This window comes from Protobothrops mucrosquamatus, unplaced genomic scaffold (assembly GCF_001527695.2).
Source record: "Protobothrops mucrosquamatus isolate PMUCROS unplaced genomic scaffold, P.Mucros_1.0 scaffold4539, whole genome shotgun sequence".
NCBI classification, from domain to species: Eukaryota; Metazoa; Chordata; class Lepidosauria; order Squamata; family Viperidae; genus Protobothrops; species Protobothrops mucrosquamatus.
Genome location: NW_015390444.1, coordinates 1,410 through 15,430, shown reverse-complemented (window position 1 = coordinate 15,430; position 14,021 = coordinate 1,410). Strand labels below are relative to the sequence as shown.

Here is a 14,021-nt window from a genome sequence, read left to right as displayed (position 1 = left end):
ACAGGAAGGCCTGGAGGAACGTAGTCCATGGGGTCGCGATGGGTCGGACACGACTTCACAACTAACAACAACAAACAAGAGGGAAGTCAATGTATTTACACACCAATGTTCCAGCCTATCTTAAATCACAGGCTGTAGTGAGGGTGATGTGTGGAGAAGGAGAGCAGCCGTTCCCTGGAGTTGCTGAAGGGAAAGCAGATATGATTATGGTTCTGGGAGAACCAGCTCACTACAAACCCCATCAGCCAAGGAATTTTGGCTGGCGAGGGCTGGAAGGCCCTTCTCTACCAGGGCTCTCACTCTTGCGGAGAAACCTCTCGCTGCCGGAGGCGAGAGCCACCCCCACCATCTTGATCTTCAGGAAGGGCCTTAAAACCTGACTCTGCCAGTTGGTCTGGGGCCCCCATGGAGAAGCTTTAGGCTGGAGGTGGTTGGTGCAGTAACAGAGGAGGCACGGCCTCTGCTGTTAACCTGGGATCTCTTAACTCTGTAATTTAATATTCTGTTAATTTTAATCTGATGGAAGAAAATATTTGTAGCTCAGGTTCAAACTGTAAGTGTTCTATGAACCTGCTATCTTGCAGACGTTTCATTACCCAACCAATGACATCATCAATGCACTGATGTTAGATAGATAGATAGATAGATAGACAGACAGATAGACAGACAGACAGACAGACAAGGGATAGATTAGACATAAGATAGACAGATAAGATAGATAGATAGATAGATAGATAGATAGATAGATAGATAGATAGATAGATAGATAGATAGATAGATAGATAGATAGAAGATATAGATAACGTAAAGAAGATAGAGAAGAAATAGATAGATAGATAGATAGATAGATAGATAGATAGATAGATAGATAGATAGATAGATAGATAGATAGATAGATAGATAGATAGATAAGGGAAGATATAGATAACATAAAGAAGATAGAGAAGAGACAGACAGACAGACAGACAGATAGATATAGATAAAGAGAAGATAAATAAGAGATAAAATAGATAAAATAGATAAGATAAATAAGATAGATAAGAGAAGATAGATAATATAGATAAGAGATAGATATGATAGAGAAGATAGAGAAGAGATAGATAGAGAAGATAGATAGGTAAGATAGATACAGATAAGATAGATAAGAGATAGATAAAATAAATAAGATAGATAATATAGATAAGAGATAGATAAGAGATAGATAAGATAGATAAGAGATAGATGAGAGAGAGAGAGAGAGAGAGAGAGAGAGAGAGAGAGAGAGAGAGAGAGAGAGAGAGAGAGAGAGAGATTTTTAACTGTGGGCACAATGGCATACATTAAAAATGAAATTTAGTTGCTTGCTCTCAAAGTGTTACTTAGTTGGGTAATGAAAAGTCTGCAAGAAAACAACCAAGCCCCCACAATTTTAATCCTTTGATATTTATAGTTGTTCTTGTCTCTCTATTTTTATTACAGCCTAAGCAGCCCAGTCTCCTCCAATCACGAGAAGGCCTATGAATGTAATAAATAAATGAACAGCTCTCTTGCACTATCTCCGTTGTTTCCCCCCAATGCCAAGGAAAGCAGGCTCTGACTTGTACAAAGACTTTAATTATTAAATGGGGTTAACGAGAGATCTAAGAAACGCAGCCTGCCAGCCTCCTTCCAGGGCTCTGAAAGTGGGAGGATGAGGACCCAGAAGGGACCTTTGAAGCTTTCTTTCACATGGAAGGGGAGAAACGTTCTCTTGAGAGCCAAAATGAGCACCTTGAAGCCTCAGGTATGCCTAAATAACTCGTTTTCACTAAGATGGCAGATCTGCTCATTAGCAGGCGTTCCCCCCCCCCAAAAAAGGAGCAGGTGCCACTTGAGACCCACTGCCTGGAGCTGCTCAGAGTTACATCTGGTCTTCAGCCTGGCATATGTGAGCTGGGAAGGGGTGTACTTCTGCTTTACAAGGCTCTTAGCTCTTTGCAAGATGGAGTTTTGTGGTTGTTCTTTACCCTGCGTTCTCCGATTTCTCTTAGGCCAGTGGTGGAGAACCTCTGGCAGGCGTGCCAGAGGCGGCACTCGGAGCCCTCTCTGTGGACACACGTGCCATCGCCCCAGCGGCCCCCTCACCAGCAGCCCCCCACAGGAGTCATCCCCCAAGCATGGCCCGGGCGGACCAGCGCAGCCAAGAACATGGCAGCCGGGCAGCCTCCGCCCTCGCACCCCGTCATGTGCAGATGCTGCTGCGGGGTGCGGGCGGAGAGCATGGCCGCCTTGGCACAGCTGGGCCGCCTAGGCGATATGTGGTGGGCCACGGAGGCGGTGAGTGGCCCTGTGGGCAGGCAGGGGACCAGGGTAGAGGCTTTTTTGGGGCACTCGGTCTCTAAAAGGTTCGCCATCACTCGTTAGGGCAACATCTCCAAAATTCATATATACTCCTCACTTATGACCCTTCGCTTTTTGTTTCTTAAGAGTTTTATCCCACTTTTGTTTACATACTACTCAAGGTGACAAACCTACTGATAGTCCTTCCCCTTTCTATTTTCCCCACAACAACCCTGTGAGATGAGTTGGGCTGAGAGACAGCGATCGTTAAGACGGGACTAGAACTCACGGTCTCCCGGTTTAGCGACCGTTCGAACTTACGTCGCTGAAAACAGGGATTCGTGATCAGTCCTTACACTTACGACGTTTGCAGTGCTCTGGGGTGGTGTGATTTGCCCCCTTCCCAGCCAGTTTCTCTCCTTGTAGGAGAGATGGGCAGTGTAACATTTAATAAAACAAACCAACGTATCAACATACACACATACAAGCAAACGAAGGTTGCAAATTGTAATCACATGGTGTCTTGCTTAATAACCATGGTCATTCGCTTAATGACCGCAGCAAAAAAAAAAAGATCGTAAACTCAGGCGCGGTCATAGGATGCCTCGCTTAATGACCGCCCTGTTTAATTGAGGAATTTTCCGGTCCCAATTGTGATGGGAACAGGTTGGCCAAAAGAGAAGCATGCAAAAGTAACAATTACAGCAACGCCAAGTTGGAAGAAATGGGTGTTTTGGGTTTTTTTGTTTTGTTTTTTTTTTTTTAAATTGAAATATACCTTCCCTCTTTCGTGAGTCCATCTTGACTCGATGGGAGTTTTACATCATCAATAGCGCTTTCCAGCTGCAGGAGAATCCCTTTAGGCATACAAAGAAAAAAAGGGGGGGAGAAATTTAATGTAGTTTTACAAATGGATGCTCGCCTTGAGGGGGCAGCCCTCTCTCTTTCCCCTCAGGCCAGGCTGTGATGACTCCCCTGGGCGCTTCCCCAGATGCCTCTCCAGAGGCTAGTTCGGGGGAGAACGAGCCAGTCCTGGGCGCATCAGGAGGGGAGGCAGCCGAGGGCTACAAGCCAGGAGTGGAGAGGCCTAGCACGGGACAGCAACCAGACTAGCAGCCGGCTGAGCTAGAGACAGGAGAGGCCCAGCTGCAGTTGGGAAGCCCAGAGGCTTCGGGTGGAGAGGGCACACAACTGCAGCTGGTCAGTGGCGATGAAGAAGAACTGTCTCCTCCTCCAGATACGAGAGCAGGTAGGGCTGTGAGGAGGCAGGCACAACAAAGGTCAGCCAGGCTACTTGCGAGGAGGCAGCCTGGCCCTCTTGATGGTCTGCACCAGGAAGCAGTTATTTAGCTCAGCATACGGGAGTGAAGAAAGGCTGAGCACCAAAGAATCGAGGCCTTTGAACTATGGGGCTGGAGAAGACTCCTGTGAGTCCCCTGGACTGCAAGGCAATCAAACCAGTCAGTCCTAGAGATCAACCCCAACTGCTCTTTCGAAGGCCAGATCCTGAAGTGGAAACTCAGGTACTTTGGCCACCTAAGGAGAAGGAAGGACTCACTGGAGAAGAGCCTAATGCTGGGAAAGATGGAGGGCAAGAGAAGAAGGGAACGACAGAGAAGGAGGTGGCAGGATGGAGTCACTGAAGCAGTAGGCGTGAGCTTCAAGGGACTCCAGAAGATGGTAGAGGACAGGAAGGCCTGGGGGAACGTTGCCCATGGGTTGGACACGACTTTGCAACTAACAACTAACAAGGGGAGTGAAGCGATGCCGAGAACAAGGTGTCCATTTCATGGCTGTGTGTTCTTGCTTTGAACTTTGGATTGCACAACTGTGGACTTGCCGTTCCCTAGTGGACTTGCCAGCACTGTGGGCTGGGGCTGGCATAAGGAATTGCTGGGGAGTGCTAATTCAGGCTTGGAAGCCTCAATAAAGACTCCTAACGCCCATGGTGCATGTTTGGGTGTGTGTGAACGGGACAGCACACAGGAAGATACTCCCAGCTTCTCGGCAAGTCAGGGATCCCATCTGCTTAGTCCAGTGCAGGGAAGAAAGTGAAACATGGACTCTGCTACATGTACGCTGAAGGGCATCACACAGGGCACTGTTTCAAAGAACCGTTTTATTTATTTATTCAATTTTTACACCCACCTATAGATGACCAGGCTTAGCCCGGGGAGAGTCAAGCACCCCATCTTTTAGAAGTCCCTTCGTGCCTGCAACAGATCTAAGTCCAGCCCTCCTTGAATTCCATTGACTCCTATCTACCACCAATTTGTCTTAAGCATTAGTCATTCAGATTCTTGTTTACAGGTAGCATGGAATAAGACTCGTACTTATTTTGGACCTCACCCAGGCTTCTAATTTCTTGCACGCCTGACACCGCCCTTCTTACCTAATGATTCTGGGAGGTTTACAATTTCATTTTATACTCCATGCAGCTCAAACTTTCCCACCTGTTGTTAAGTCCCCCTTGTTTAGTATGGTCCTGTCTTCGAACAGCTGCTGAATGAGTGGATGTTAAGCGAGGACTATCTCTGTAGGATTATTCTGGTTAAACTCGCAAGGAAAAAAAGGTACTTACGCTTTATTTTTGCTATGTCTTCGAGTTCCATGTTTAGCCCTGTTTGAGAAAAAGAGTTTTCCTTCAGTTGAGATTTACAGGTGCCACTTTTCTTCTATCAGGTTGGTCACGTGATTTGACCAAGTGTATGACCATCATGACATATGACCATAATGGGCAGGTTCCATTACAGTTGTTATGTCGAGGACGAATTATACCAGGGGTAGGCAACCTTGGCCCTTTTATGACTCGTGGACTTCAACTCCCAGAATTCCTGAGCCAGCCACGCTGAGGGGAAAGGGAGAGGTTTCCATGCTGAGCCAGGCTGGCTCAGGAATTCTGGGAGTTGAAGTCCACAAGTCATAAAAGAACCAAGGTTGCCTACCCCTGATTTACTATCCTATCAAATAATATATATTTTTTCTATCCTGCTCGATGGAGCAGAGAGTTGGTCTCTGACAGAAGGCCACCTGAAGAGATTAGAGAAGCATTTGAAATGGGGATTTACAGGCGGCTGTTACGTAGAAGCTGGGTTGACAAAATCAGAAATGAGGAGGGGATCAGCCGCCTGGGAAAGCCAAGGGAAATCATCAAAACTATTTAAAAATGAAAGTTAGAATATTTCGGACACGTGATGCGGCACCCAGAAAAATACGGCATACTCCATTTCATCCTCCAGGGAAAGATTGAAGGCAAACGAGGTCCAGGCAGAAGAAGAACATCGTGGCTTCAAAATCTCAGGGACCGGTTTGGACAAAACTCAGCAGCACTTTTTCGTGCGGCTGCTGATAAAAACAGGATCGCCAACGTCCGATAACGGATATGGCACAAGAAGAAGAAGATCAAATAATACCCTCTACTCTTTTGTAGCCCGGTCAGTTTGTACGTTCCTGTGAACTGAGATAATCTACCTGAATCGACAAGTTCCATATTGAATTCAGCGTTAAATTCATTCCGTTCAACTTTTTTGGCTTGGTCTTCTAAGATGGCGTTGATGGCATCAATAGCTAAAGCTAAGTCACAGGGAGTCAAGTCAAACGATGACAATTCTTCACACAGTTGTTCCTAGAAAGGAAGAAAAAACATTTGAAATGTTTGTAACTCATCAGCTGCACAGTAATGTTGCATGTTTGTGCAAGGGCAATTCTTGCACTGCAACGACAGTGGCATCCATAGAGTCCATTAAAAAAATCCTTTTTAATATGCTTAATTGGCTACTTCCAGCAGAATCCAAATCTTCCTGTCCTCCGCTCTGATTGCTGTTGTCAATCAATACCAGATGCTTTGGAACACAACATAAGCTGTTGTACAACTTTTTTCCCCCCAAGGGGGAAATTTTATATTTTTGCTGTATTACTTCAGGGAAGCCCTAAAATAACTTCAGAGAGTCCTTAATATTCCCCATCTGGCTTCAAATTAAAAGACTTAAGGGTGTGGTAAACAGAGGAGGATGGCACATTTTTCTGAAACAAGATATTAATATCAAATTCTTTCCTACTTTGATTTAGCAATGAAGCTGTCAGTCCTTTAATCTTATATAGCAGGGGTCCCCAACCCCCCAGTCCGTGGACCAGTACCGGGCCGCTGCATGTCAGCAACCGGTCCACACAAACAAGCAAAGTCCCATCTGTGGGATGCAGGCAGCACACAAAACCACGCACCCTCCGGTCTGCGGGAAAACCTCTCTCCACAGAACCGGTCCCTGGTGCCCAAAAGGTTGGGGACCTCTGTCTTAGAACAACTACTTGTTCGTAACTTGAAGAAATTTGGCTTTTATCGTGTTTATGGTAAGGCTCCAGAAACGGAAAGAGTTTAGTCTTTAGCATTTTTATTGTTCCTGTCCCATAGACAGAATCTTGCCAAAGTAAAACCTGCTATTACACTATGAGGCATGTACTCTGGGAACTGTTAGGGAGGAGCCTTCTTCACCCTTTTTCTCTCACACAAACTATCAGGACTGAGTTGCCTCTTGTTTCTCTGGAATGCAGTCTCTCCCTTCTGGGAATCCAGAGAATGGAGGGAGGGAGGGAGGGAGGGAGGAAGCAAACTCCCAAAACAGGAGGGAGAGAGAAAGGGAGGGAGGGAGGAAGGAAGAAAGGAAGGAAGGAAGCTCCCAAAATCAAGGAAGACACAATGTGATTCTTCCTAGCAGATTTTCTTTATTGTTCATCACCCACAGACAGAATCTTGCCAAATTAAAGCATGCTAACATCCCCATAAAGCATGTACTCTGGGAACTGTTAGGGAGGAGCCTTCTTCACCCTCTTTCTCTCACACAAACTATCAGGACTGAGTTGCCTCTTGCTTCTCTGGAATTCAGTCTCTCCCTTCTGGGAATCCAGAGAATGGAAGGAGGGAGGGAGGGAGGGAGGGAGGGAGGGAGAAAGGAAGGAAGGAAGGAAGGAAGGAAGTAGGATGGAAGGAAGCTCCCAAAATCAAGAAAGACACAATGTGTTTCTTCCTAGCAGATTTTCTTTATTGTTCATCACCCATAGACAGAATCTTGCCAATTTAAAGCATGCTAACATCCCCATAAAGCATGTAGTCTGGGAACTATTAGGCAGGAGCCTTCCTCACCCTCTTTCTCTCACACAAACTATCAGGACTGAGTTGTCTCTTGCTTCTCTGGAATGCAGTCTCCCCCTTTTGGCAGAGGTGTCCAACCTTGGCAACTTTTAAGACTTGTGGACTTCAATTCCCAGCCAGCATGGCTGGCTGAGAAAATTCTGAGAATTGAAATTCACAAGTCTTAGAAGTTGCTATATACAGGTAGTCCTCGACCTACAATAGTTCATTTAATAACTGTTTGAAATCGCAACGGAATTATGACTGTTTTCACATTGACGACTATTGCAGCACCCCCATGGTCATGTGATCAAAATTCAGACACTTGGCAACTGACTCATATTTATGACGGTCGCAGCGTCCCGGGGTCATGTGATCCCCTTCTGTGACCTTCTGACAAGCAAAGTCCACGGGGAAGCTGGATTCATTTAACAGCTGTGTTACTAACTTAACAACTGCACTGATTCACTTCACAACTGTGGCAAAAAAAGGCTATAAAATGGGGCAACATTCATTTGACAACTGTCTCACTGAGCAATGGAAATTTTGGGCTCAATTGTGCGCTGAGGAGTGCCTGTGCTCATAAGGCAGCCTTACCTCTTTATGATAGTGTGAAAAGTGGAGAAAAACAGGGCATTTATAGGCATTTATCTTGCTGAAATGGCAAAGATCTCGGCTTATTTGAAGGATCATTCAAATGAACAATTTTTATCAATATGGAGAAGATGGATTGTTTATATTCAAAATAAGCATAGAATGGTGGAATATAGGTTAGGTTTTTAGATAAAAAAAAATTTTTTTTCTTCTTTTTATATATATACATATATTTCACCTATTTATGTAGAATTATATTTTGTGGAGTTAGGGATATTAATATAAGGTTACTTTTAGATGAATGGTATCCTGGGATTAGGTTTGGGAAGTCTGGGTGGGGGGTGGGGAGGGGGTTTTTCAATTGTGATGTACTTGTGTTTGCTTTTTTCTTATGTTGAAAATAATAAAAAAAATTTGAAAAAAAAACAAAAAAACAACAACAGGGCATTTAAACACCATTATGTGCCTCTCAAGCAGGCCACGTGTAACTGCATGAAATGAAAGGCACTCACTGCAGGCCAAACCTGGTTCCCCATTTTTCAACAAGAATATACCAATCATGCCAAATCTGGAAGCAACCTCTGCACATTTAATTCAAAATGTATTCTTAGAATTATCACTGGATAACAAACCAGGGTGTTTCTCAGCAGGCATTGTCATCAAGACGCACTCTTCTTTCAAATTAATCATTTACACTTCGTATTTATTTTCCATTTCATAGCAAACGGCCAAGCGAGACTCAACGGGAATGTAAAGGGAATCCATTCCTTAGACCAGAATATCCTAGCAAGGAGGCGTTATCACAGTAATGGCGAACCTTTTAGAGACCCAAACTGCAACCCAAAACCCACTTATGCATCATTGGGTGCCGGGTGGGTGTGGCCCATTGGGTGGGTGTGGTTCATTAGGTGGGTGTGGCCCATTGGGTAGGCATGGCTGCAGTGGTAACAGCAGACTGGGTGGGACTAAAAAGTTCAATCAATCAATTCCAACTTTGCAAGATCTATTTTTCCCGCGAGAAGTTGAAATTGACTGATTGATTGAACCTTTTTTTTTTGTACACGGCTGTGGAGGCCTAAAGCAAAAAGGTTTTATAAAACCCAGCTGAAGGCCTAGGACTGGGGCGACGGCACGCGTGCCCACAGAGAGGGCTCTGAGTGCCGCCTCTGGCACCCGTGCCATAGGTTCGCCACCACTGTTTTAGAGACTGAGTGCCCAAACTGCAACCCCAAACCCACTTCTGCATCGTCGAGTGTCGGGTGGGTGTGGCCAATTGGGTGGGCGTGGCTGAGGTGATAACGGCAGACTGGGTGGGACTAAAAAGTTCAACCAATCAATTCCAACTTTGCAAGATCTTTTTTTTCCCGCGAGAAGTTGAAATTGACTGATTGAACTTTTTTTTTTTTTTTTTTGCACATGGCAACGGAGGCCTAAAGCGAAAAGGTTTTATAAAACCCAGCTGAAGGCCTAGGACTGGGGCAATGGCGCCCGTGCCCACAGAGAGGGCTCCGAGTGCCGCCTCTGGCACCCGTGCCATAGGTTCGCCACCACTGCGTTATCAACTTGTTTTAAGAATGATTTGGAGGCGATACCAAAAAAAGGAAATGTTTCTTAGAGGATGACACGGGTAGTCCTTGACCTATGACCTGTCAAAGCCACGACAAAACCCACAAAAGGTTTTTGTGGTTCCGAACTGACGATGACCATCCCTTCCAGTCACATGTCCCCATTTCAGGCAATGATCAACCTGCCCAGTTTTGCAGCCATTTGCGGTGTCCCACATGACTGCAATTTATGCCAATTTTGCCTTAAAAAAATATGCTTAGTTCTGCTTTTTTTGGGGGGGAAACGCCCCATAGTGAACAATAGGTTTATTTAACTATTGTGGCATTTGCTTAATGGCCACTGCAGAAAAAGGTAATACAGTGAAATTGGGTGGGTGACATGACATGCTCTGCAACTGTAATGGAGGACAACCTGTAGCCCTTTTTCTACTTAGGTTGGCTGTCCCCTAACTCTGTTTGCATTTGCATATGCTAATTTATAGTAAATACTTTTCTGGGAAAGTACTGCCTGGCACGCAAGCTCTTCTCCTGCCATAGATCGAATTCTGGGCCTCCGGTGACCCTGGCGTCTGCAGAAACATCATGACAGTGTCGTAGATAGGATCAGATTTCTTACAATGAGGTGCGGCCTTTCTCAGATGGAAAAAGAAAAGGAGACTGAGAAGGACCCTTAGGCCCAGCTTGGAAGAAGAGTATAAGTACTCATAGTAGTAATTATGAGAAGGATCTTGGAGTCCTAGTGGACAATCACTTAAATAGAAGCCAGCAGATGCAGCAGATGCCAAAAAAGCCAATGAAATCTTAGGCTGCATTAACAGAGGGATAAGCATCAGGATCATGTGAAGTGTTGATACCGCTTTATAAGGCCTTGGTAAGGCCACACTTGGAATATTGCATCCAGTTTTGGTCACCACAATACAAAAAAAGCTGTTGAGACTACCATTTCAGACAAATGGTTGTCCAGTCTCCTCTTAAAAACTTCCAGGGTTGGAGCATTCACAGCTTCTGGAGGCAGGTTGTTCCACTGGTTAATTGTTCTAACTGTTAGGAAGTTTCTCCTTAGTTCCAGGTTGCTTCTCTCCTTGATTAGTTTCCATCCGTTGCTTCTTGTCCAGCCTTCAGGCGCTTTGGAGAGAAGCTTGACTCCCTCTTCTTTGGGGCAGCCCCTGAGATATTGGAAGACTGCTATCATGTCCCCCCTCGTCCTTCTCTTCATTAAACTAGACAGACCCAATTCCAGCAACTGTTCCTTATATGTTTTAGCCTCCAGACCGCTAATCATCTTTGTTGCTCTTCTCTGCACTCTTTCTAGAGTCTCAACATCTTTTTTACATCGTGGTGACCAAAACTGGATGCAGTATTCCAAGTGTGGCCTTACCAAGGCCTTGTAAAGCGGTATCAACACTTCACGTGATCTTGATTCTATCCCTCTGTTAATGCAGCCTAGCACTGTGTTGGTTTTTTTGGCAGCTGCAGAAGACGGCTGCCTCATATTTAAGGGATTGTCCACTAGGACTCCGAGATCCCTCTCACAGTTGCTACTATTGAGCAAGGTACCCTCTATACTATACCCGTACATTTGGTTTTTCTTTCCTAAATGTAGAACCTTACTTGATTTCTAATTTGTGGTTTCTTTTCTGCTGCTGTCTTTGATGGGTATCATGCTGTTGATGATCATTTAACCATGTTTTGATCCCATTTAGGTTGGCCTTCGCTTGTTCTTACCGTAGATGCTTCAATTTTATGGTGCCGGTGGTGTTCTAGACCTAATGTGCCTATTGCTTTATTTATATATATTTCTGCTACACCAGGGAGGTTTTAATTTTGTGATAAACTGCCATGAATCTGCATGCAGTTGGCAGCCAGGAAACCCAATAAATAAAGAGGCCATTGGTAAGCCTTGTAATAAAGCAAAGAACAATTCTGTAAAGGTCTGCATTCTGTAAAGTCTTCTAAGCAGAAACAACTTACAATCCGACTGTGCTTGCTCATTTGGTATTAAATAAGATTTTAACAACTGGTCCCCTGAGGAAATGAGATAAAAATATAATAATATCCTCCATTCCACACCTAAGGTCTAGTAATAAGAGGAAATAACCTCAATGTAAGAAGTCTGGGGGAGCAAGTGGCCAGACTGTAAAATATCTCCAAATTAAACTTGGGGGGGGGGGGAATGCTCCTTCTGCCAAGGAAGTGGTTTTACAGTTTATCTGTCAATGCTGCTAACATCGGATGTTCTTGCTTTGACAACATATGGAGATGCAGCCAGTTTCCTTCTTATGTTTTACTCTTAGAATTAGAGTTAGAATTAGATGATAGTTAGACATAACAATATTGTAACTAGCGTGAGAACCAAGTTTTTTTGAAATAAGAGATGATAAGAAATGGCGGGTTGAAGAACTGGAGGGAAAGCCTGCATTTCAAACTAATTGGAGAATGTGATTTATCATTGCTAATTGGAGGAGGGAATTGTGCTTTGATACTGTGTGCTCAGGGGAGGGGAATTCAGATTTTGGCTTTGCCTATGTACATGCCGATGCTCTGCTACTCGAATAAAGATTCTTTAAGGTAAACAATGCCTCAAAGTTCTTTGAAGAGTTTCATCTGTCGGAACCATGATATTATCATTATTACACAAATTCTCTACTGCATGTTTTTGGTGATTCATCCTTTCCATCATTTTATTGATGAAGAATCTGTCGAATGACTGTCTCCTGCCTGCTTAAAGTCTCTTGAAATATGTGTGTGTGTGTGTGTGTGTATTAATAAGACTTGTCTGCAAAAAGGGGAACCTAAATGTTTTCCAAAGAGCACAAAGAACAAACAAGCCAACTGTGTCTTTACTTACCACATTGTGAGCTTCATCAAGTATTACTACGGCCCCCTTCAAGTCCAGGTTGTGACCTTTTCGATTCTGTGAAAAGAGCAAAACACAACACTTGGTCTCCATTAGTGACAACACAAGTAGCCCTCAACTTGTGACCACAATGGAGCCCAAAATTTCTGTTGTTAAGTGGATCCCTGAAATTGTTAAGTTAGTAACGTGACTGTTATGTGACTCTGGCTTCCTCATTGACTTTGCTTGTCAGAAGGTTGGAAAAGGGGGATCACGTGACCACCCCCCCAGGGGACACTGCAACTGTCGTAAGTATGAGTCCGTTGCCAAGCATCTGAATTTTGATCACGTGACCAAGAGGATGCTGCAACGGTTAAGTATGAAAAATGGTCATCGGTCAATTTTGTCAGTGCCGCTGTCCCTTCAAACTGTCAATAAATGGTTGTATATCAAGGACTACCTATACTCCAACAAGCAAAGGCAATGGGAGAAGCCAGATTCACTTAACAACTGCATGATTCACTTAACTACCAAGGCACAAAGGTCATAAAATTGGGCATGACTTACTTAACAACTGCTTTGTTTAGCAATGGAAATTCTGGTTGCCATTGTGGTAGTAAGTCAGGGGTCTTCAAACTTGGCCCTTTTATGACTTGTGGACTTCAACTCCCAGAATTCCTCAGCCAGGCACACGTGCACGTGTGCCTGGCTGAGGAATTCTGGGAATTGAAATCCACAAGTCATAAAGGGCCATGTTTGAAGACCCGTGGTCTGGATCCAAGCCCGCAGTTTCATCAAAATGGCCGACTGAGGAATTCTGGGAGTTGAAGTCCACCAGTCATAAAAGGGCCAAGTTTGAAGACCCTTGTCATAAGTCAAGGACTACCTTTAAGCCTGATACTCAGTAAGCACCAGCAAAGAATGATTAACTGTGTTTCCAGTGGGAGGCCAAGGAATCACATTCCCTGATGCAACGGAAGATTCTGCTCCCGTGTTTTTCAACTATGGCAACTTTAAGATGTTAATTTTGGAAATGGAAAGTGAACAAGTTAAAGAAACAATGATTTTTAAATATATATATATATATATAAAACATATACCTTTGAGTCCAGCAGATAGTTATAAGGCATAAAAATGATATCGGCTTGCTGTTTCAGACTCTTAGAAAGATAATAAGGGCAAACTCTGTTTAAAGAGAAATGGAAAAAAAAATTACACAAAGCCCATCTAAATTAAATTGCTTTCAATATTGTGTTTAACAAAAACTGCCTGCCATCTTTTTAATGGATGACCAAAATGCTACATGCCAAGACCACTAACTGGTGATTTGGCCATAAATTCATTGGGTGCTGTTAAGTCAAAACAGCTGCCACTTTCCCATCACAGGGCTATTCCAAGCATTTTTGGTCATCCAATTGCTTAATGCTGACATAATGCTGCTCCTTGTCATTTGCAAGTTCCATTTTAGCCTACAACCGAGGATAACGAAAGTATGGATAATGAGTGTGTAGAAAGATGCTGAAACTCAAAAACCAGGGGAAAAGCACTGGAGGAAAAAAAAAGGAACTAAAAGACTGAGGAGATCGGTGAGTATACAAGAGGC

General features: G+C 44.1%; 1 protein-coding gene across 1 annotated transcript; it reads right to left on the bottom strand.

Moving 5' to 3' along the window:
- Positions 1–3,499: 3,499 nt before the first annotated feature.
- On the bottom strand, positions 3,500–13,603 carry LOC107299101 (regulator of telomere elongation helicase 1; the record flags this gene model as incomplete). Its single annotated transcript, XM_015828468.1, has 5 exons — positions 3,500–3,624; positions 4,880–4,918; positions 5,770–5,923; positions 12,431–12,496; positions 13,519–13,603. Coding segments are annotated over 5 exons (469 nt in total), but the record flags the coding sequence as incomplete, so codon positions are not given.
- Between the last annotated feature and the right edge of the window lie 418 nt (positions 13,604–14,021).